At 40.4% G+C, this 25,171-nt stretch overlaps 1 protein-coding gene across 7 annotated transcripts in view; it reads left to right on the plus strand.

The window, feature by feature from the left end:
* Positions 1-25,171, plus strand: part of pros (homeobox protein prospero) — a 76,886-nt gene extending 51,715 nt beyond the window's left edge. For 4 of the 7 annotated variants that reach the window (XM_032434081.2, XM_032434078.2, XM_032434077.2 and 1 more), the window contains exons 4-7: positions 435-6,866; positions 7,955-8,140; positions 12,985-13,129; positions 13,555-25,171. In XM_032434081.2, the coding sequence (XP_032289972.1) occupies positions 1,489-6,866; positions 7,955-8,140; positions 12,985-13,129; positions 13,555-13,734 (5,889 nt within the window). In that variant the 5' untranslated portion in view covers positions 435-1,488 and the 3' untranslated portion in view covers positions 13,735-25,171. The remainder of the gene's footprint in view (positions 1-434; positions 6,867-7,954; positions 8,141-12,984; positions 13,130-13,554) is intronic. The other 3 variants (XM_032434085.2, XM_032434088.2, XM_032434083.2) reach the window with 3 other exon arrangements.

Here is a 25,171-nt window from a genome sequence, read left to right on the forward strand (position 1 = left end):
AGCTCAAGTGGAGAAATTAGATAAAAACCTGTCGCATTGCAAAGCGGGCAAAGGGTTGGCCTTAGCTGAATTAAGGACCAAGCAGCTCACATACACACGCATATACAAACACTCACAACACTACCAACACACGCACACACAGCTTCCAGCTACTTCCCACCCGCCCAGACAGATGAGCAAAGGCAAAGGTCAGGCGAACAGAGTCAACCCCCAGCAGTAACCGAGCACCAACCAATCAAGTGGCCACCCAAACCAAAAGCTTCTGGCGCGCCACTTTTACTTTCCATTTAACACCCTCCCACCCCGCAGCCCAGCATTCTGGTGACCCACCCGTTGCCCTCTGCTGCTTTTCGCAATTAAATTGCTTGTTTATGTAAAAAAATTCGGTATTTTTATTTAGCAAAGTTTTGTGACTTCATCTTCTATATTCACAGAAACACTTTTTGAGCGCAAGCAAGGATTATTCAAGACAAAACAACAAAAATAAAGCCAAAACAAAAACAAAACGAATAAAAAAAAAATAAACAAACAAAAAAATACGAAAACGAACAAATTTCAACGCAAGTTCTCGACAAAAGAAGCCGAAAAACACTTTTAGAGAATTATATATCAAAGCGAAATCTAACGACGAACCAAATAAAGAAAAGCAAAAAAAAAAAAATTAAACGAAGACCAAAACAAAAAGAGAAAATAAAATCAACACAAATTTAAATAACATTAAATGCAAAGGACATTCGCATGTGTGTGGTGGTGGAAAGAAAATTCAAAACAAAATTCACAATTAGAAAACGCAGAAAAAAACGTAGAAAACGTAGACGCAAAATCAACAGCAACAGCAACAACAGCAACTGCAACTGCAACTGCAACAAACTGTCAACAACATTGCGAGCAATTTTGAATTGTACCATTTGGACAAACAAGTTGAGCGAAAGCAAAATTTCAACGTTTGGCGCAACTAAACGAAGACAGCGAAAACGAGGGAGAGAAAGAGAGAGAGCAAGCCCGTTACAAGGATAAGTAACCAGAAGAATTAGTAGTTCGGGCTAGCTACTAAGTTTTGAAGCATAGCAAATACGCACACACGTACACGCACACACACAAACACAGGCAGACAACGACAACTCGGACCTACAAACAACCAGCTAAATCATAAAGAAAAGGATTACAGATCGGACAACCGAGCGGACTTAAACTTGAAATTACGCATACGCCGATTGAGCGTTACTGCGGCGAATTACTATACTAAGTTAAGGAGAGGAGCAGGAGAAAGCCGGCTACGACAACGCCGACAACATCGCCAACAACCAATCGAAGCCAAGGCGAAGTAAACGCTCTCTCATTAGCTAACTGGAGAAGTGGCCTCCTGCATGTGTGTGGCTGACGCTGTGAGAGCGCAATCGAAAGTGCAAGAGAGCAACGCTGCAAAGGCAACGGAGAGGCAACGTGGAGAGGCGAGCGCGCGCTGCTGCTGCTGTTTGGCATCATCTTATGATGTCATCAGAGGAGTACGACGCGGACTGTTTTGGTTTGTACAGCGATGAGAACGATGTTCTGCTAAAGGCAACGGCAACCACATTGGAGACAGAGGCTGAGTGTAAGCTGCAACCCCCACAGCAGGCAAAGAGCGTAGCGATTGCGCTGCCACCACCACCAACGCCGCAGCCACTGCAGGCAAGCAACGGCAACGGCAGCGGCATCGGTCGCACAACACCAACACAGACAAACGGTAACGACGACGCGGCGAACTGCGGCGAAAACGTTAGCGAAGCGGAGAAGCATTGCAAAGGCAGAGCAAGCGACTCGGACGACGACGGTAACGACGAGGGCGACTCTGACTCGGACGACGTCGTCGTAATCGAAGGCAACAACAGCAAGGCGACCGCTATAGCAGCGGCAGCACCAACCAACAGTAACCGTCGCAGTCGCAGTCGCAGTCGTAGTAGTCGCCGTAACGCACTCAAACGACAAATCAGTCAGTCTACGGCCGTCGGCAAGACAACAACGTGCGCGGCTAAAAAACCGTTGACTACAGCGACAACATCTAGCAAAGTTGCCAGCAATTGTAACAGTAGCAACATTAACTCGAATTCGAACTTAGTGAGAAATCATCGCACGCGCACGCGATCCTTGAGCAAAGACAGTAACAATATCAGTAACAGTAACAGTAATTTGAATAGTAACAGTGTTTGCAATAGTGTTAACAATAACAGCTGCAGCAACGGCGGCGCAACGGCAACCGCTGCCTTCATGAGTAGCGCTGCTGCGGCTGCTGCGGGTGCCGCTGGTGGTGCACTCTACACTAACAACAACATTACCAACAACAACAATAACAACAGCAATAACAATAACAGCAACATCACGAGCAGCTCAAACCTAAGCCCAACAGCAGCAACAATTGCCACAACAGCAGCAGCAACAACAGCAACTGCATTATCCGGCTCCAGTTCGCCGGGCTCCGTGAATTCGGCATCATCGCTGCTTAGCGCAGCCTTTGGCAATCTATTTGGCGGCTCCTCGGCGAAAATGTTAAACGAGCTGTTCGGGCGACAAATGAAGCAGGCCCAGGATGCCACCAGTGGGCTGCCACAGAGTCTCGACAATGCCATGTTGGCAGCGGCAATGGAAACGGCCACGAGTGCCGATCTGCTGAGCGCTGCTGGGCTGGTCAGCAGTTTAAATACCAGCAAATTGCTCAATAATGTTAATAATAACAACAACAATAATACGCCGCTCAGCAACGGCAACAACAACAACAACAACAATGCTTCTATATCGCCAGGATCGGCACACTCGTCCACTACCAAAGGTGGCAGCAGCCGGCGTGTCTCCAACTGTAGCGATCGCTCGCTGGATGGTAATCTGGCAGCAGCAGCAACAACAGCAGCAACAGATGCTGCCGGTGGCTCACCGCCGCGTGCGGCTTCGGTAAGTTCGTTGAATGGTGGCGCCAGCAACACAAACGAACAGCAGCAACTGCAGCATGATTTAGTGGCGCATCACATGTTGCGCAATATACTGCAGGGCAAGAAAGAGCTGATGCAGCTCGATCAGGAGCTGCGCACGGCCATGCAGCAACAGCAACAGCAACAACAGCAGCAGCAAAATCATGAAAAGCACCAACAGGAGCTGCACTCCAAGCTCAATAACAACACTACCACCAATAACAACAACAACGTCGTCTCAGAGAGCATCAATTTGATTGAGGACAGCGAAATGCCAGAGATTAAAATCAAAAGTGAGCCTGAGTTGATGGCATCAGCAACACAGGCGCCGCATTCCCCACATGGCGGCAGCAGCCACAGCCACAGCAGCAACAGCAGCAGCAGCCACAGCCACAACAGCAGCAACAACAGCATCGCTAGCAATGGCAGCCTGAGACGCAAATCCTCCGATTCACTGGACAGCATGCAGCGAGAGGAGCGTGCCACGCCCGCGACAACAGTTGAGCCACAGCTTCAGAATGAGGTGCTGCCGACAAAAAAGGAAGCCGTGGATGATATGCTGGACGAGGTGGAACTGTTGGGCCTGTCTGGTCATGGGCATTCGCGCAACTCTGATCTGGAATCGCTGGCATCGCCCAGTCACTCGGACATGTTGCTGCTGGACAACAGCAAGGACGAGGTGCTGGACAACGATGACATCATCGAGGATGACGAGGACGACGATGATGACGACGATGATTGTATTGAGACAAAACGTGAGTCCAACACTAGCGGCTCCAACTGCCTCAAAAAACCCGGCATGGAGCTGAAGCGTGCCCGTGTCGAACACATTGTGTCCAGCATGCGCTGCAGTCCCTCCGCAACGGCCCAAGCTGGCCAATTGCAGGTGAATGGCTGCAAGAAGCGCAAGCTGTATCAGCCCCAACAGCACGCCATGGAGCGATATGTGGCCGCGGCGGCGGGTCTCAATTTTGGCCTGAATCTGCAGAGCATGATGCTCGACCAGGAGGACAGCGAATCCAATGAGCTGGAATCGCCGCAGATACAGCAAAAGCGCGTGGAGAAGAATGCGCTGAAGTCACAGCTGCGCTCCATGCAGGAACAGCTGGCCGAGATGCAACAGAAATATGTGCAGCTGTGCACGCGCATGGAGCAGGAGTCCGAGTGCCAGGAGCTGGACAACGAGCACGAACAGGACATGGACAGCATGGAGCAGGAACAGGAACAGGAACAGGAGCAGGAGCAGGAGCAGGAGCCAGAGCCGTTGCAGCAACAAAACGATGACATCGAGCTCTCCCACTCACCCACGCTCAGCGAATCGACGCCCAAGGAATCAGCAGAACGTGCCGGCTCCAGTTCGCCCACATTGAAGCCACAGAGCAGCAGCAGCAATAAGAGCAGCAGCGACAATGTTGCTGCCACCACGCCCAATATGCTCACACAGATGATGTCCAAAATGATGTCCAGCAAGCTGCAGCATCAGCACAATCCGCTGGTGGGCGTGGCGCATCCAGCACTGCCCCAGGGCTTTCCGCCACTGCTGCAACATATGGGCGATATGTCGCATGCGGCTGCCATGTACCAGCAATTCTTTTTCGAGCAGGAGGCTCGCATGGCCAAAGAAGCTGCCGAGCAACAGCAGCAACAGCAGCAGCAGCAACAGCAACAGCAGCAACAACAGCAGCAGCAGCAACAGCAACAGGAACAGCAGCGTCGCTATGAGCAGGAGCAGGAGCAGCAGCGACGCAAGGAAGAGCAACAACAGCAGCTGCATCGTCAGCAGCAACATTTGCAACAGTTGCAGCAACAGCAGCAGCAGATGGAGCATCATGTTGCTGCTGCAGTGCCACGTGTTCAGTTGCATCCGCCCGCCCGTCTGCCCACACGCATGGGCGGCGCTGCTGCAGCGGCTGCTGCTGCCGCACATAGTGTGCTCAAGTCCGAGCTATCCGAGAAGTTTCAAATGCTGCGCCAGCACAACAGCAGCAGCAACAGCAATAACAGCAGCAGCAACAACAACAACAGCAATAATAACAGCTCCATGATGCGCATGTCCGGCACCGATTTGGAGGGCCTCGCCGATGTGCTGAAATCAGAAATAACCACATCGCTGTCCGCTCTGGTGGACACAATTGTTACACGTTTCGTGCATCAGCGTCGCCTGTTCAGCAAACAGGCGGATTCGGTAACGGCGGCCGCCGAGCAGCTCAACAAGGATCTGATGCTGGCCTCCCAGATACTCGATCGCAAATCGCCGCGCACCAAAGTCGTCGCCGATCGCGGACTCAGCGGCAACAGCGGCCATCCGGGCGCCCAGAACGGTCCGACGCCAGCAACACAATCAGGTAATAATGGTTCAATACTATTAGCTAATAGTCAGCAGGCGAGTCAGGGTCAGGGCAACAGCAGTAGTGCTGTCAATGCAAATCAGCAGCAGCAGCAGCAACAACAACAGCATCAACTTGCACAGCAGCAGCAGCAGCAGCAACAACAGACCGCACAGCAGCACCAACAGCAACAGCAGCAACAACAGCAGCAACAGCAGCAACAACAGCCGCCACAGCCGCAACATGCCCTAAATCAATCGCAAGTTATGTCTGCCATGGCAGCTGCGCAGCAGCAATTGCCAAATTGCCAGCAGCTGATTGCTGCTCCCCGTCTCAATGGCAATCAATTGTCGTTTGCCTCACCCGCGGCCGCTGCTGCCGCAGCCATGGGCTTGCAAATGCATCATGCTGCCGCCGCGGCTGCCATGCAGCAGCAGCAGCAGCAACAGCAACAACAGCAACAGGCTGGTGAGGCGGCTGTTGCTGGCGGCAATGCGGTCAATACTGTTAACCAAACGAATGCAACTAACAATAGTTTAAGTTCACTTAATATACCACCACCTCACATACGTCCCTCGCCCACAGCGGCGGCCATGTTTCAGGCGCCCAAAACGCCCCAGGGCATGAACCCGGTAGCTGCGGCTGCGCTCTACAATTCGATGGCAAGTCCCTTCTGCCTGCCGCCCGATCAACAGCAACAACAGCAGCAGCAGCAACAGGCCGCGCAGCAGCAACAGCAACAGGCCGTGCAACAACAGCATCAGAGCGCCCAACAGACCCAACAACAGCTGGAGCAGAATGAGGCCTTGAGCCTGGTGGTGACACCCAAGAAGAAACGACATAAGGTCACCGATACACGCATCACGCCGCGTACCGTCAGCCGCATATTGGCTCAGGATGGCGTTGTGCCGCCTAGTGGACAGGCAGCTGCCGCAGCAGTTGCTGCCGCACAACAACAACAACAACAACAACAGCAGCAGCAGCAGCAACAACAACAGCAGCAGCAACAGAGCAGCAATGGTAGCAGCAACAACAACAATAATGCAACGCCCGCACAGAGCCCAACGGGTCGCGGCCAGGCCGCAGGCACATATCATCCACCGCCACCACCACCACCACCCATGATGCCAGTGTCTTTGCCCACCTCAGTGGCCATACCAAATCCATCGCTGCACGAATCTAAAGTATTTTCGCCGTATAGTCCATTCTTCAATCCGCATGCGGCGCCGGGTCCACACGGTCCGCCACATGGCGGTCAGCCCACAGCTGCACAGTTGCACCACCAGCACCACCATCAGATGCAGCTTTCATCGAGTCCGCCAGGCAGCCTGGGCGCATTGATGGATTCGCGCGACTCACCGCCACTGCCACATCCGCCAACGATGCTCCATCCCGCTCTTTTGGCAGCTGCCCACCATGGCGGCTCACCGGACTACAAGACCTGCCTGCGAGCCGTCATGGACGCCCAGGATCGGCAGTCCGAGTGTAACTCGGCCGACATGACATTCGATGGCATGCAGCCTACTATATCCTTTTTAAAACAACAACAACAACAACAATCGCAGCTATCCGGAGCGCACTCAGTGCCAATGGTCAAGTGAGTTTAACCCATCTAGTCCACACAGTGCCAAGTGGTGCAGAGCAATTGGCTTGCATTGGGGAGACGGACTTAAGTACATTTACCTGAACGCAATCAAAGGGGCCTTGCTTACAAAACGAAACCAATCAAGTGTCTTCTTCAGTTTATTTATTTCCCATTTAAACTAAATTCTTTTATAAAATGTAATCAAAACCTTATTTATTGCAACGCCCCAAACGACACAGCAACAAACAGCTAACCAATCCAACGACCACCCAACCCCACATCCAGACCTCAGCGAGGAACCCTCAAGTCATCATCCTCTCGGTCTCGACCGCCTCTTGGCTTGAGTTGCATTTGCAATCGCAGCAACAGCAACTAGCAAAAAAAAAAATCAATGCCCAATCGGCACAGCCAATTGCAATGTGCTCCAAGTGTTGCCTGCCACCGCAACCCACCACCTCTTTGGGGACCCCACTAAGCAGCGCACTAACAACAGCCTGCATTCATTCTCAATATACTCTTTACTGTGTGAGGTATGACGATTATGTTATAAATTCAAGACATGTCCGTAGCGCGGTGGGCAAAACGTCTGGGCACGAAGTTTAAGTTTCATATATAATTTCCTCTTTATAATAGGGATCTTAATATCTATATATAAAGAATAGCTAGCTTTTGGAGTTTTGGAGTTCTCCAGTTTAAAGCCAAGCAAATAGTTAGCTTCGAGCTTATTCAATTTGTAGAGCAATCAAATTTCGTTGCAACTGGCTGCTTGTCAGTTTTCTCTGTTCTCGCAGTTTTGTGTTTTCAATCAGCCAACGCCAAGTGGCAAGCTCAGCGCCCCTTTCCACAGCACCCAACTCTCCTTCCTGCTCTCCTCTAGCATTATACTACACGACGCCCTTAGATGTTCATTATTGGCATTTATTGCTGCCTTTGCAACACTCGAAAGTGCAACAGCAAAGTTAGACATGCCCCTTCGTCAGCTCTTTGGCTCTTTGGCTCCCACCCACACACTTGGCACGAACGTGGAAACTTCCTTGGGTGGAAACTGCATTGACTATAATAACCATATACCATATTATATACGATATATATACATTTAGCAATCATTGCGAATCCTTGACTCCTCTGCACTCTTCTACATTGACACCGATGCACCTGCGCAAGGCCAAGCTGATGTTCTTCTGGGTGCGCTACCCGAGCTCAGCGGTGCTCAAGATGTACTTTCCGGATATAAAATTCAACAAAAATAATACAGCACAATTGGTGAAATGGTTCTCGAATTTTCGGTAAGTTGCACACGCCTCCACACATGCCCACCTACACTAATCTCTTTATATATATTAATAATACCTCTATAAGTATCTGTGATATCTGTCTCTCTCACTCTTAAAATTATGTGTAACTTTTTTCAAGCAGCATTCATTTTTATGATTTCATTGATGTTTTCGTTTAGTATCGTGTGTGTATATATACTATATACACTATCTATATCTGTCAGGCACTTTCAACAGAAATTCCAATTCAATCCGATTGCCAACTGTCGAATCCTTGACTTGCACTCAAGAAATCGCACCAACTGACGTCCCAGCACATGCAATGCGCTCCCAACCCCATTGAAGCCCGCCCCAAAAACAACTACGAGAAAGAACGGCTATTTATGGCAAGCCAAAATGTTAATACCCTTGTATGTAAGGAGCCTATTGAAGCCTTGTTTAGAATATCCTACGAACGGAAAATATTTGCACTCTATACATATTCTTTAAGAGCTAGATGATATAGTAATCCGAGTGTTGCTCATTAATTTCATGTTGTGTCCAGAAACAGAGCTACATTTTTGTTCGATAATATTCGTATGGCAGCCATATTATATAGTAATCTGAGCATATCATGACGAAAGCTTTAGAGCCGAGAGACTAGTTTGCATAGAAACACAAATCGACTGATCGAAATTATCAGTACTTTATGCAATCGTAAATGTCTCACTCTATCATGACTGAATAATACCATTCACAATGGTATTCAATAAAATGTATTTCCCATTTGCATTTGCAAAATTTGCACGTCAGTTGTTGTCTGGGGGCGCAAGAAGTTGCCAAAAACAAAAAGTAGAAATAATAAATAAATAGATATATATTTATTAGAAGTCAGAAAACTGAAACGACAGCTGGCAAAGGCTTCAGAGCTCGGTGCGGCACAACTGAGGGTCCTGCAGTATTTTGCAGTGAAGAGCTGTGCTTCGATTTTCGCGCCAAATGCGAGGCACATCTGCAGCCAACCACGCGACAGGACAATAGTTCACCTGGATTTTGATTTCAGCCCCTAACACAAAACACACAATCACACAGGCACACACACATACGCACATAGCTCACTGACTTAGCAGCTGTCCCTTCGGCTGCTCGTGCTTAAGCAACTATCCCCTAACCCTGCCCGTCCCTCCCTGCCCTGATTTGTCTCAAGACATGCGCAACGTCTTAAGAAATTCGCCGTAGTCTTTACCTGCGCACCAAAAACTCGGCACGGGCCCGGCTTTGCGAGGTTTTTCCCTCGGCTTTGCACCTTTTGTTTGATTTTTTTTTTGGGTAGTTTCTTAGGGGTTGCTGCTCCAAGGGGTTGTCTTATGAATGAAACCAGATTTTGCATGGGAATTTCTTGGCGTATCTCTTTATTTCTTTTTCTCGCTTGCGACTTCAACTTTCGACTGCTGAGGTTAAAATGGGTGGGAATATTTTTGTTGATTGCATTTGATTTTTATTTTCTGCTTTTTAAGTTCCCATCGCTTAATGCTGAAGGGTAAATCGCCACGTAACGGTTTTCTTTTTCTTAATTTTCAATTACTTAACTTTTTTTTGCATTTGTATCTCATGAGGTTATGTTGCATTTGCAGTTGTATTTTCTTTTATTTTTCAACATGCAAGTCAAGGAAACTAGCACTTACCCACACGGACTCATCAAAGCAGAACATTATGAGTTTTAGCCACACTCTCGCACAAACATTATACGCTTAATAACATGTTGCATGCCGCTTCTTGTGGCCACTTAAGAAAATGCAAAGTATCTGCCGCTGCCCTGCAACATTGAGTCCTGGTCCATGGTGCTTTGCCGCATATTTGAAGTGTGAAAGAATGTGGCAGTAGCCGCTGCTTATTAAAAATAGAGGGGGCCTCGAGCTGGGGCCGGGTCTGTGGCTGGGACTATGGCTGGGGTTGAGTGTAGCCATTTCTTGCCACTCTTTGTCCTTTGTGTTGGCTAATTAGCCCAAGTGCCTTTTGTATTTGTATGGCACTTATATAATTGCATTATCTGCCGCAGCTCTTATGGCAAATGCAAATACTGAAAAGAAAGCAGCCAAAGTACCATGCATGTCCTGCCAGCACATACACACACACAGTGGGTGCCAGGCTAATTAGTTTGTTTGACTCTGACTGCCAGTTAGGCGCAAGTGCAGCTCCTTTCTTTGGGTTTTGTTTGGGGCAGCTACTTGAGAGTCGCGCCTGGCGAGATGCGCATAATGGCAGTCCCCTTCCTGCCCCGCTTAGCTGCTAAAAGGCGCTCAAGGATATGCAAGGAACTCACACACACGCTCTCCACACACATATGACATGACTACCTATGCGCTGTGTTTTTTTTATGTTTGCTTTTGCCTATTTTTGGTTTTGTTTGTTTTTTGTGTTTCTCATCGAGCATTTTTGAGGTTAAGTGTCCTTAGAGAAGCTAAAGTACTCCCCCACTACCCCGCCCCTCTTTAACCGCCCCTGCCAGCCAGCCAGCCGCGTGAAAAGATCTTGCTGAAATAATAAAAAAAAAAGGAAAATATCATGAAATGAACAGCAACAACAACAGCACACATGATACGTATATAAAAAAACATACACACACAAACACACACACACATATTTCAGTATATATATAACGATGCTTACATATATATATATATATAAAGTGTTGCCAATTACTTCATTAATGTATGAGGTAGAGATGTCTGCATATGTGTGGGTGAGTATGTGTGAGCTTATTAATGTACTTTACTCTCTATTCATAACATAAGTGAATGGCACTTCTGAAGAAAGCAAAGAAGTAGCAAAGAAGCAGACTTGACACACACACACACACACACACGCACACACACGGTGACACACAGACACACACACACACATACAAACAAGAGCCACACTCAAACAGTCAGTAGTGTGTGCACGCTTGCATGCATGCAAATGGGCAGAAGAAGCAGCAGCAGCTGCCGCACTTATGGCCACGCCCATGCCACGCCCCGAAAAATGCAGCATACAAAATAATGAATTGTAAATAGGCTACGAAAAATATATAAACTAATTAGTTAGAGCAGCGAATGCACATCCGTTGACGCCATTTTGTGTGTGTGCGAGTGTGCGAGTGTGTGTGTTTAGCAGCGTATTATCTAAATTAAGTGGTGCACACTTATGGCAGGCAGTTAGCTAAACTTCCTTTTCCTGGCCCCCACAAACCCAACCAAGCCCAGCCCGGCATAGCCCAGCCCAACCAAGCCGCAACCCTTGATGCGGCATTTGAAAGCCTGCCTCAAGCGAAACGGCAACAACATCAACAACAGGGAAAACCCAAAGCTAATTGCATTAACACACACACACACACGCACGCACACCCACGCGCACATACGTACACACAAAATATTGTGCTTTTCACATACGCCTACAAGTAGGCAACTGCATTGTTGCCAAACGCCTAATAACTATAGACCACAAAGCGCAAAGCCCCTGCCACATTTCTAGATATTGTTGCAAGCCTTAACAAAGGCACCCACAAACACTCACAAGCACACACACACACACATACACACAAACACAATCTGTCACAATTTGTACTGTTGGCTTCTTGTGGCTGGGACCCACTCCCACCCCACCTCCGCTTATTATGTGGACTGCCCATTGTAGGGAAGGCCCGCCGCAGTTGCTGTTCAAGTGCGCGTGGCAGCCGCCTCCGGGGAGCTCCTCGCAGCTTGACAGGCCTCGTTCCCATTCGCGATGAGACTCTAGCAAAGATTTAGCTACGTGCCACCGCGAATCAGTTCTATTTGCGCAAAGCGCGCTTATTGTTTGGAAAAAATCAACACGAGAAATATTATGCAGCTGCTGGGAAATCTTGAAATTAGCGCGATTATCGGAGCGTTGTCAAAGTGGGCGGGCAGCAACAATTGCAGCTCACAGACTACGTGACTGGGTTGGGGTGGACTGTTCATTAGAAAAAGACAAGCAATCACTTACATACACACACCAAGCCCCGCTCCCCGGCCCTGCCCTGCTGCTCCATAGCAGACACAAATCACTTGACTAAACAAGGCGGCGACACAGCAGCCAACACGAGAAGGCACCACTGAGAGGCACCACTGAGCCACCGGCTGCACTTGCTAATTAAGTCCCCAACCACTAGGCAATTGGCAGCCGACAGTCGGCCCAAAGGGGGAAGCGAAACCACAGCCAGAAGACGCTGCACGTTGACTTGCAATTGTTACTGCCCACATCGGGGCGCCAGGATATACATATATATGTATTGCTGCAGCACCCTTCAACGCTGTCGTTGCACATTTGAGATTTATTAAAAATTCTTTACAACAAAGAAGCACAAAAATCACTCCCACACATATACACAGACACGGAGACAAAGTCGAGGCTTTTAGGGTAGAAAATCGTGGCGCGCCTAAGAGTATGCTGCAAATTTATTAATAATGTCATATTGCAAAGTCGATCCAATATAATGCATTAAGCTCATAGAGTCGAGAGCAAAGGCAGTCTGAGTTAGGCTTTGAGGCATCAGAGAGGCAGACAGGCACCCTTTGAGTGCGAGTTGGAACTTCCTTTTTAGGGGTGTATGCATGTGACTACTTTTTGATTTTCAATTCGAGTTCAGTTTTGTTCCAATTATATGTATTTCATTTACTTGACTATTTGTGTTTTATTATTTAATTTTTTTATAAGTATCTCTTTTATGATTTTTGTATGTTTTACCTTTATTTCGTAAATTTGAATGCTGTCCAAAATACTAAAAAAATCTCAAAAAATAAAAATAAACAAATCAAAGCATAGCTAAATAGTATACTGACCAAATCCAAACATATTCCTCATCTACGCATCTGCAGAGAATTCTACTACATACAAATGGAGAAATATGCACGACAAGCTGTCACTGAAGGCATCAAGACACCCGATGATCTGTTGATTGCTGGAGATAGTGAATTATATCGCGTGCTCAATTTGCACTACAATCGCAATAATCACATTGAGGTATGCAACAAAAACACACTAACAAGCAGAGCTGTAAATACTTTAAATTACAAGTAACTTAAAACTTCAAAAATAATTCACTTCGCTATTACAATTACTTTTGAACATAAACATTTTTTTTGTAACTACCAAAGTAATTGCAATTTATTATGTAATAAGGTAATTACACCTCTGTTAACAAAATGAACATTAACATACACATTAACGGAGTACGGTGTATAAGTGTGAGGGTGTGTGTGTTGCTATGAACTATGGCACACTCACACACTCATACTCTCTCACTCACTCACATACGCATACACACACACACACCCACACACACACACACACACACACACACAATACATTAACACAACGATCTTTCGCTGCCGTGACCTTTTTGCTAATGTTATCGTCTTCGCCTTCGACTCCGCCCACGCCCACAGGTACCCCAAAATTTTCGCTTTGTGGTCGAACAGACACTGCGTGAATTTTTCCGTGCAATACAGGGTGGCAAAGACACCGAGCAATCGTGGAAGAAATCTATATACAAAATAATCTCACGCATGGACGATCCCGTGCCCGAATACTTCAAGTCGCCGAATTTTTTAGAGCAACTGGAATAAGTGGAGGAGTTGGCTATGCCAACGATGCCACCACCCCAGAATCAACCTACGAACCCTGCTATGACTACCACAACAACAACTGCAACAACAGCAATGCCGAAAGCGAAGCGAAAACAAAAGTTAAAAAGTTAAATCTACGTAAGAAATACAACTGGATATAATGCATATATAACATTTGTATTATGTGCACACTCACACCAAAGAGGCAACACTTTTCTTAGGTATTCCCCGGATTTTTCTTTTGGCCTGTCGTCGAAAATGAATAGAATAACCACAACCACAAGAAAGAAATCAAATTGCAATCGGAAAATATTTCTGTAGAGCCGTAAAATATTTTTTTTAAAATTTCGCAAAATGCCGTCGTCGCTCTCTGGAGCTAAACAAAAGCAACAAAATACACAATAATAGGCGAAAGTCGCATTAGGTTTAATGCAACAGCAAAATCAAATAAAAACACACTTACACACACATACACACACAATATATATAAACATGCCTCAGCCTAAAACGTGAGCGCTGAAAAGTATGCAACGCTTTTGATCATCTACCAAATGTTGTTCCATCAAAAGAAAAAAAACAAGAAATATAGTGCAAATTTAAAACCTGAGCCGGTAAAGACACCAGCACTCTCACACTCACACCTACACACACACACACACACACACACACACACACATAAACGCATACACTACAATTGTATCTATACAGAGTGTAAACTGTACTCTGACCGTTGGGGATGCTAGTTGAAATTTTTTAAAAAATATTTTTACTATACGTTTATATTACAAATACATACATAGTTGAGCAATCTATTAATCTACCGAAAGTTGACACACATTCCAAAGACACAATCTAATCACAAACAAACACATACACACACACTTTTACACTTCGGTACAGTTTTCGCAGAAATTTAAAGTGTGTTTTTCCAGCCGATTGAAAAGTTCTTTGCAGCTGGAGCTGTAATTGATCCAATTGCAGACAAACTTTTCTGAACATCTTTTAGACGGCAATGTTGCACAAGCTTTAAAAAAGTGTCCTGCAATGTTGTCGCAAGAACATAAAACAAATTAACCAAGTTCAGGTTGCTTATTTCCTTTTAACATTAAGCACAATTCAATGTCTATAAAAAAGCAAAAAAAAAAAAAATACAAAAAAAAAAAATAACAAAAAAACAAGAGAAAATTAATCAAGAAAAACGTAATAATTCGCGAGTAGTATTTACAAAGAAAAAAATTAATAATAATTTGTATTAGCAGCGGGCGTTAGGGTAGTTAAATTTATTTAATGTTATGCAAACAAAAATACAACCAAAGTTTATTGTTAATGAGCTAAATTTGAATGCGATTTTTTATTTTAAAACATGGCCCATCTTTAAATAAAAATTTTTGAATGCACCTAATTGTGCACGCATATTAATTTTTTAAAACCAACACACACACATACACACAAACACACACACACACACTAGTCTGTTATTTATGTACATATACGTTTAATTGAATAGCATTCGATTTAAGTTTATGTTTAGTTTAATTTACTTGGCCTTAAGTTGCAACAAATATATAAAAAACCAAATATATACACAAAACAAGAAAACCACATTAAAATCAAAACATTTGAGTTTCTTTTCTTATATGTTATCGATCCCACATTTTATCGTTTTGAATATTGAATATGTGCCGCCGGCTGTGTACCTCAGTATGCACTTTCATTTCACACCAAGCATGGAAAGTGGGCGGGTTAAGAGGGATATGTTTGCCTGCTCTGATCGTATGGGGCGGGCAAACGGGTGCTGCACAACACCAATAGCAGCACACCAACAATAACAATAACAACAACAACAACAACAACAAAATAACATTCATCAAAGCATGCAAACACATAAAAACATCGCGAAAATATCGAACTTGAAAAAATTAAAAGAAATATTCCTCAACAACTTTGCGGCAACCATTCGAAACACACAAATTTCGGCCCATCATGTGCTTTGAGGAGCTCATAAGCCGGCACAAGCCGACTACCCCAACCCTAACGCCCCCTAGCACTATTTTATTGGCAGAAAATAAGGGATTAGAGTCGGGAAGAACACCGCTTTATATAGAACATACTTAGCTGATATGTTCAACATCATAATGCAACAACTTTTGGCAACCCAATGGATTAAGCAAAATTTTTACAATAGTCGAATTTTAGCTAAAGCGAAATTGAATCGAACTAACAACTTTTAGGCCTAAACCCATTGAACTATGGTAAACTTAACAAAATTTTATGCAATTCGGCGTAATTATCACAAAATTAAACAAAGTATAAACGGTGAGTTTCCTAATCTAATGCAAAAATAACAAATTAATGAAACTTTCGGTAAATTTTAATTGATATCGAAATTAAAATTAAAATTTCTTAAAAAAAAAAAAAAGATTAAAAGAAAATTGAAAAACTCATAATTAGATTAACAAAACGTACAAACATAACTTGTTTATATTGGCAAGAGTAAATATTTATTTTGATTTTTATTTCTTTTCTATTGTTTTCTTAAGGTTCTCATTTCATTTCGCACACTTGCAGCAAACACAAAATTCAAAATTGAAAGCTCGTTGATTGTTAATGCCTTTACAAAATTTATTAAGCGGAAACGATACTAAAAGAAACACTTTTGGCACTGAAGTTGGCAAAAAATTTGTTTAAATACAATTGTAACTGATTTTGTGATAAGACAGAAAACAAAAATGCACAAAAAAAAAAACGAATGAAACATAAAACAGCATTATTGTTTTGGTATATGCCAATATGGTGGCTACGTGGGGACGGTGGTCAACCCCACTGGCCACACGAGCCGCCATACAAAATTATTGATTGTAAAAATAGTTAATTGAAAGAGATGAATCTAAACGAAAATTAAAAGAATATTTTTAAATAAAAACCTTTAGGCAATTTAAGGCATATTAACAATAAACAAAAGCTACAAAACTTTCGGCTAAACAAAAAAATCTTTAGGCAAAATTTTATAAATTAAGCAAGTCGAAATTCAGCATTTTTAACATGGAAATGAAAACCAAAACAAACGGAAAAGCCAAAAAACTCGCCAATGAACCCTCAAAATTGAAACAAATTTTTCGCAAAAATTAAAGTTCTGTTCTTTTATTAGTTTGTCAATTTATTTACTTGTGTAGATTTTCTAAGAACACACCATTAAAAAGATCAAAAACAGATTGTCATAGCTCATTTCATTGACGATATTCAATGAGATAAAGTAAGAATTTGAAATGTTTAAAAAATTTAAATCAGCCCATTTAACATACTTGCGTACCAATAAGAAGAACAACAAATACAATACATACATACAACTACATATACTATATAAATTGACATACATACGTACATATTTCATACATTTATACTTACATACATAATTATACTATAAGTGAACAAAAACAAAACAAAAAAGGCATATTAATAATTGGTTAATAAACAAAATTCATTGAGAAAAAAAAAACAAACAAACAAACAAAAAGAAGATTGCTTTTTCTTTACAAAATTCCTTTCAAACTTTGGCATTATTTCTTTTTTGTCAACATTTTTTATGTTACATTATTTTAATTACAAAAACTATATTATAACTTTTGGCAATGATCAGAGAACAATTTTGATATCAACGGAAATGATTGGCCTTTACCAACACTACAACACTACAAACTCAAACCTAAACCACATGCACAACTAACTAACGGTAAGCAAATCTATTTCATAAAACAAATTATTATCGCAGCTCAAGAACGGGCTTCACAAAAGCAGCGACAGTCATTTAACTATATCCACAACTCTTTGGCAGTAAACTTTAAGGCGCTGAAATTGCGTTTTACTTTCCGACACACGCATTTTTGTGTACGAGATTTTGGTGTACATAAATTCTAAAATATAGAAATCGAACGCCATAGCCTAGAGAATAGTTTGAATCATTTATGCTACAAAAATTGTAACTGCTTTTGTGAACCCATCAAAAACATAGTACAAATACAGCCAAAGTACAGTTTACACCCTAAGTAAAGGGAGAGGCCAGGACATAGCATAAGCATCTAAAACTTCAAAGCAAGCAAACCAGACAGCCAGCCATCCAAACCAGCAACATCCGACAACAAACTACAAAATGCAGTGATCGCAAATATGCGGCGGCATCCAAAACAGCCAACCAGAATAAGGTAAACCAGGTAAACAAATAAACAAAAAAACCAAAAATAATAAGGTTAAGCTGTACGCGCAGTGCTGGTAAACGTACTACGCGGCAGCGCTACAGTGCTGTAAAGCAGCATATACACAGACCGAAAACTAAGGCGAAAGAATTTCATTTACTGATTAACTGAATGTGAGCATAAGCACAGCAAATTAAACTTAATGCATAATGAAAAACCAAAAACTACACATAATCTAAAAAGCAAAAACCCAAAATATATACTACACGTAAACCAAATAACAAATATAAATGCAGACGCAGCCATATGCAATTTTAACTAGATTTTAAAGCATTATTACAGCAAAATAACAAAATAACAAAATACTGAATACTGAATACCGCATACTCTGAATGAAGAAAAGATTTAAATGAGAACAATTGGTCAAATTTGTACATAAAACTCACATTTAAATACAACTACATACACGTAATTAAATATTACTACAGTTTAAGCATAAGCAAAACAAACCTAAAACTAAACCTAAACAGCATAATAAACCCTTCTCCCTATGTCAGCCTCCAAACACCCAACTAACCAACTCAGCAACAAAAGTCAGCCATGGGCAAAGGCAATCCTTATACACAGAGCTTTACTGCATTGAAAATGCGCGCAAATGAAGATTTTTTCTTACTTTCGAGAACATGTGCCAAAACAAACCAACAGATACATACATAAAGTTACAGATACAAATGTATCCAATACAGGACATATATGTATATCAAATAACACAATGATTTTGGCAAATGAAGGTAATATGAAATTTTAAATCATAATAATATCTGCTTCTATTTAGGTAAGTTAGTTAAACATCCTTGTTTTGGAAAACATCTGATCACAAAAAAATATAATGAAAATGAGCACAAAAATTTGCAGTTTAGGTTAATACAAACAAACAAACAAAAGATGGAATAAAACAAAAATAAAATAAAATCAAAATCCAAAAACAAAAAACAAACAAGCGAAAACGAATACTTAAAATGATTGCGTTTTTTTAGTAGCAAACGCGATTCACAAAATTTTCAAACACTTTTGACCGAATATGAAAAATTATATTTATTCAAAGAAAGAAATACAACAACAAAAAGTTTTGAGAAGAATGTACATTTTTATCACTTATTTGGCGAAGAGTATCAGAGAATACCAATTTTTGAGCGCATCGTAATAGATGCGCCGATTTTTCAGTTCACAACTGCAATAGAGCAGCACAGCCAGTGCATAACTTTTGGCGCACACTGTGCTGCACACAAACGGATTTAGTTCAAATAAATGAAATTTTTCCAATTATAAAACAAATATAAAGCAACAATTTTAAGCATCCTTGGTTCTCAAGTTTATAAAAAGATGTTAAAACTTTTGGCTTATGATATAAAAGAGTAAAAGCAACAACAAATATAAAATTCAAAATTCGATTGATATATATATTATACACACAAAACACAACACACACTCACACACATACACATACATATACACATACGAATGCATACACACACACACACACACACACACACACACACACACATGCTGCACATGTTTGTGAAGCAAAAAATCAAAATATCAAAAAAGTTGTATAACATTTACCATAATAATATTAACTAATAAATAACTAACAAATCGATAACTAAGTATTCAACAATTTAGTTTTAACAACCAACAATAGCCAGGGAAACATACACAACTCGTATGTGATATTTTTGAGTTAATCTCTCATTTATTTTTACTGAAACGCATATACAGCAAAATAAAAAACAAAAACAAAAGCAAAAAAACAATGTAACAAGCCCAGTTCAATGTGACAATACAAACGAACAAGAACAACCAAATATTATTATAATATTAACAATAATAATAATAACAACAACAACATACACACACAGCACTTCCAACAGCAACTTTTTTTGGGTTGTCTACACATATCAAAAACCAAAACAATGAACCCAACCATAACGTAACATGTTTTTCTGTTGACTTATTAAGCCATCCTAAGTTCAAATTTTAAACATGATATTTACCCAGTATAACAAATAACATATATAACAAATCTATAAATATTATAAGTGTTTATATAGTTGAATTTTCAATGACTAAACCAAATGTCTAAACGAATTTTATGCCACAGTTTCATTTGCAATAGTCAAAACGTGCCAACCGCGCGTACCGGGATAATTTATAGTACAATGCAACAACAACAAAACAAAACAAAACAAAAAAAACAAACAAACAAACAACAAATACATACCAATAAATTTTTATAAAACTATTTATATTTTTATAAAAAAAAAAGAAGAAGAAAATAAGCAAAACAAAAACAAAAGATCGATTATGAATTAACCACAACAACAACAATAGCCAATTAGCATAATAAGCCAAAACTTTTAGTTGACAATTCACACATTTTTCGTTCACAATTTAACAACAGCAACATTTATGTTTTAAGTTTAAAAGAAAAACAAGAAAACAGAGCTGACTGCCGGCAAAGAGTACAACAATTTGCCACGCAATACAATTGATGAGAAACGATGCAAGCACATGCCATATACGAAATTAACAATAGAATCCACAAAAAAAGCCACATGTGTCGAAGACTCGAACACTGAAAGACTGGAAGATGACCCTAAGATGCCTGCCTGCTACAAAAAAAAAAAAAAACAAACAACAAACAAATAAAGAAATATTCGCCCAGCCCATGTGCTTGCAGCAACAAAGCTCGGACATTGTATGATAGCGTGGCGAGCCTCTTGGCACCATCCCTAATCAAATTGGCAGCAGCAACAAGAATAGACAACAAAATAAGTGATAAAAAGAAAACAGCAAATAAAACCTTTTGTTTCACAATTCTCTTACGAAAAACTCAGAATCAATCAATTGATATGAACCACAAGCATTGCGTGCGTTAAACTGATCCAATTTCTGACAGGGGGCGATTGCGGCGACTGCGCCTGCGCGTATGCAACAGAAAATAACTGCAAGCTCCTTTGGTTTACTCTCTCACACACAAGCAGACAGCAATACAAAATAGCAACAATAAACAAGCGATAAATTGATCAAGCAATTCGAGCAAAAATGTGCGCCTCAACGAGCCACAGACAATAGCCCAGCAATATTATTCTTATTTTCCCAATGGGCGCCATCTTTGTAATTCCCCGAGAATTAAAGTGGCGCCAACCAACCGTAAAAACAGAAGTACAACCAAACCAAAAACAAATATTGGCACCATGAATCGCACAGATAATTGACGATAATGTTGAAAATATATTCTGTTGCACCGCTACGCGAACAGTCGTCAAACTAATTGCAATCTATACTAAAAATATAGGTACAACAAAAACACATAGATATTGCCGAAATAGAGCGCCGCTTGTCAGAAATCGCCTCAGACGTTTGTCAAAATTCTACAAAAATTTTTTGTAAAAACTGTAGGAGCAAACGAAAAACGCAATTTTATCAAATGATATATATGTATATGTATATGATAGATTATTGATTTTCAGTTTCCTAATTCTAGTTGAATCTCAGTTTTGTTGTTTTGTTCGCTTTTACTTTTCATAAAAGCGAAACCAACACAAGACGTATGTAGGTGACACGCCCCTTGTGCGTGTGTAAAATATGTAAAAAAAAATAAAAAAATAAAAACAAATAAAAAACCAAACAAATAAATAATAAACACAAACAAAAAAAAAAAGAATTAAAAGCAAACAATATTTATACAGAGACTGCAAACAAATGTGATCAGATATTTTATAATAATATAAGTTTACAAGAAACCGCTAAAAACAAGTAATAAGAAAGCCAAAACCTAAATTCTCTAGTATTTATTGCAATAGCGAAAAAAATCAAAATCGAGAACATCCACTAAAGAACAAAGAACAACAAACGCAACCTTGTAAGCAAAATGTAAGTCAATATTAAAACGTAAGTGAAACAAAACGAAAAACAACAAAAATATTTATAATAATATTTTTTACAATAGCATATACAAAAAACAATCTCTAAATATAGCAAACGACAAAAAAAAAAACCGAGCGAGAGCCGCAGCCTAGCAGACAGTTCCCCTCCCCCTCCAAGCCCCCCGTCGAGGAGCAGGCTGCAGCTACTTGCGCAACAGTTGCCTTTCACAGAAACAATTTACCGTTTAAGTTACAAATAGTGAAATAGACAAAACCAAAATGGCGGCGGTCTCAAGAGAGCGTTGCCACAGTTTTCAACCAGTTTTCAGTTAACAAATGTTTAAGTTCATTAAATACAACAACAACAAGTACAGCTGCAAAATGCTGTTTATTTAGTTAACGGTTCATACAAAGATTATATTTAGTTTCAGTAGGAGTGAAGAGTGAAGTAGAAGAAGAGCCAGAGTGAGGAGAAATGAATTGCGAGCTCAAAGCAGTAACAAAAACAATTCAAGCCTCAAAACTTGATTAAAAAATAAAAACAAAAACAAACAGAAACAGAAACAGAAACCAAAAGTGTAGTAACTTTTGAATCAATTTTTCCATCTGTTGTATGAGTTATAATCTTTTAACTAAGTATAGCTGGATATATATATATAAATATGTATATATTCGGCTCATACAATAACAACAACAAGTTTAGGTACATTTTGCTATGATTTTGCGAGTTTTAAAAACAAAATTACTTTCAGTTCTGAACAATAGTGCCGGTAATATTATTGATATAAGTAACTATATACATGAATATCTATACAAATATGTATATATATTTAAATAAATATATATATACATACTGTAGACTTCGTAAACCGTATTCCAGCATAGCAGCATAGCTAATGCTCTAAATGTACACTGAAAGAAATACACCAGAAACAACCAATTCAAATGATATGCAACACAAGAGAACGGAAAAGTTATTTATTTGCGCTCAATTTTTTCTAGCATATATAAGCGAGTGTTTTAAGAACGCCCTTTGCCCAGAATCTGTCTACAAACCAAATGCCCAACGCCCTTACACAAACAACGTATCCTTCATATATGCATCATGCCACATGCCCCCTATAAATATATATAACTTATTAACTATATAAGATGAAGTAAATCGAAAAAAAAAAAAGAAAAAAAATAATAATAATGGTAGTTGCTATTTTAAATATGTATTACAACAAATAAACAAAAAGAAAAACAAAAACTATCATCAAATATGCAGTACAGTATGCAATAAATGTTGAGCAGGAACCAGAAAACAAGCAGACCCAAAAAAAACAGCAACAACAGAAAAATTAGCAAACCAACAACAACAACAACAACAACAGCAACAGTCAAAAAGCAGAAATGTTCCAATCCATAAAACAAAAACTCAATACAAAAAAAAATACGTATGATATTTATATCCTTTTTTACTTACACGTATAATCAAGAAGAAATGGAAAAGAACTCAAATCGGTCAAATTGGAGAGGCTCCGCCTTTAGGTTTAATTTTTTGCACATACAGCAACACTATAACCACACACAGACACACACACACACACACACACACACACACACAGTCAAAGGAACATAAAAACAAAAGTCAATGTCAGCATAAGTATGATAACTAAGCGTACTTAAATAAATTACATAATTATAAAGAAACAAAAACAAAAAGCAAAACAGAAAATCAAACATAAATTTCTACTCATAGTTTAGCAATCGTAATTAATTTATTTTTTGCAATTAACTAAGCAAATGGACACAAATCAATTCGCATATAGGACATAACTTACATAGTTCCCAAGCCGACTAACTAATTAACTAACTACAAAAAAAAATAACAAAAAACAAAATAGACATTTTCGCCAGCCAACAACAAAGCAGCAACAAGAAGAAGATCAACAACAACAACAACCAAATGCCGTTCAATTAACAACATTAACAACAATAACAAACGCTAAGAACTAGAACTAGAACTAATTAGACGCCACTCAGTTATCAATTAGCTAACCTATGATTTAACAACAATTTACACTATACAACATAACCCATGTCCAGCAAACAAAACCAATATCTCGACACTGAACATTTTAAAAGCAAAAAAAAAACACTCACACACACACGCACTGACACACACACAAGAAACATCATTTTAAAGCATACTTTTAAGGGGTATACACATAATATTGTAGAAACTATTTATATATGTGCCGAATTTGAATTCCGCGCCAATTTTAACTACTTTCATATAGCATACTCGTTGACGCATAATTCAAAAACCAAATACTTCGAAAAATCAATGAGTATTTACGATATGACGGAATCTAAAATGTGGGATTCAATTTTCACCAGCATAACAGCGCACAATTTCGATGGAAGGAGCTTTTCGGCAACATGCTCAAGTGGTATCGCATTAGATGAATCTCTTCTAGGCAACAGTTTCGAGCAAGAATATTTCGGCTTAGACAGTAACAGAAGACAAAATGAAAAAAAAAAAAAAAAACCAAGACGACTTTAGGCGGTAATGCAGAAATGCAAAAAAAAATGTTCCTTTGGAACATAACTCTCGGCATAGACTTTGGCGTACATTTCGGAACAACAGAAGACGCAAAAATACTCTAAAATGACAAATGACAAAATACGCGCTGCAAGTGTTTCGACCGCCTGCCAAATACGGATTTTCCAAGCCAAAAAAAAAAAAAAAACACAAAAAAATACAAGATTACAGTGTTAGGTATAAGTGTAAAATTATAAATATAAAAATATTTCGGTAATGTTCCTATATATACATACCTATATATGTATGTATGCATATATATGTATATATAACAAGGTAATACAAAAAGAATAAACAATTTTGGACACACGAAAATTCAGCATTTAGCATTTTGGAATATCAAAATAAAAATGTCTAGCAAACAAAACAAAAACTAACAAAAAAAAATGGGTGACAAGAGAAAACTCGTATTTGGCAAGCGTTGGCAACACTGGCAAACAATGATAAAAATAATAAATAAAATAGTTTACAGGCAGCATTTTAATTAAGCAAAAGAATTGTTAGTTTACGATAATAAGTTTATGTTTCACGATTATTTCTCTTATAACTTGAACAAAATAAAATTTGTACTTTTCAACGACAACAACAACAACAACAACAAAATGAATAACGCGTTAAAACCCCAAAATGATGATGACAAAAACAAAAACAAAAAAAAAAACAAACAAAAAATGATAATATAAAAACAAACGAACAAAATTGTAAACTCTCGGCCATGTTTGGATAAT

This window comes from Drosophila virilis, chromosome 2 (assembly GCF_030788295.1).
Source record: "Drosophila virilis strain 15010-1051.87 chromosome 2, Dvir_AGI_RSII-ME, whole genome shotgun sequence".
NCBI classification, from domain to species: domain Eukaryota; kingdom Metazoa; phylum Arthropoda; class Insecta; order Diptera; family Drosophilidae; genus Drosophila; species Drosophila virilis.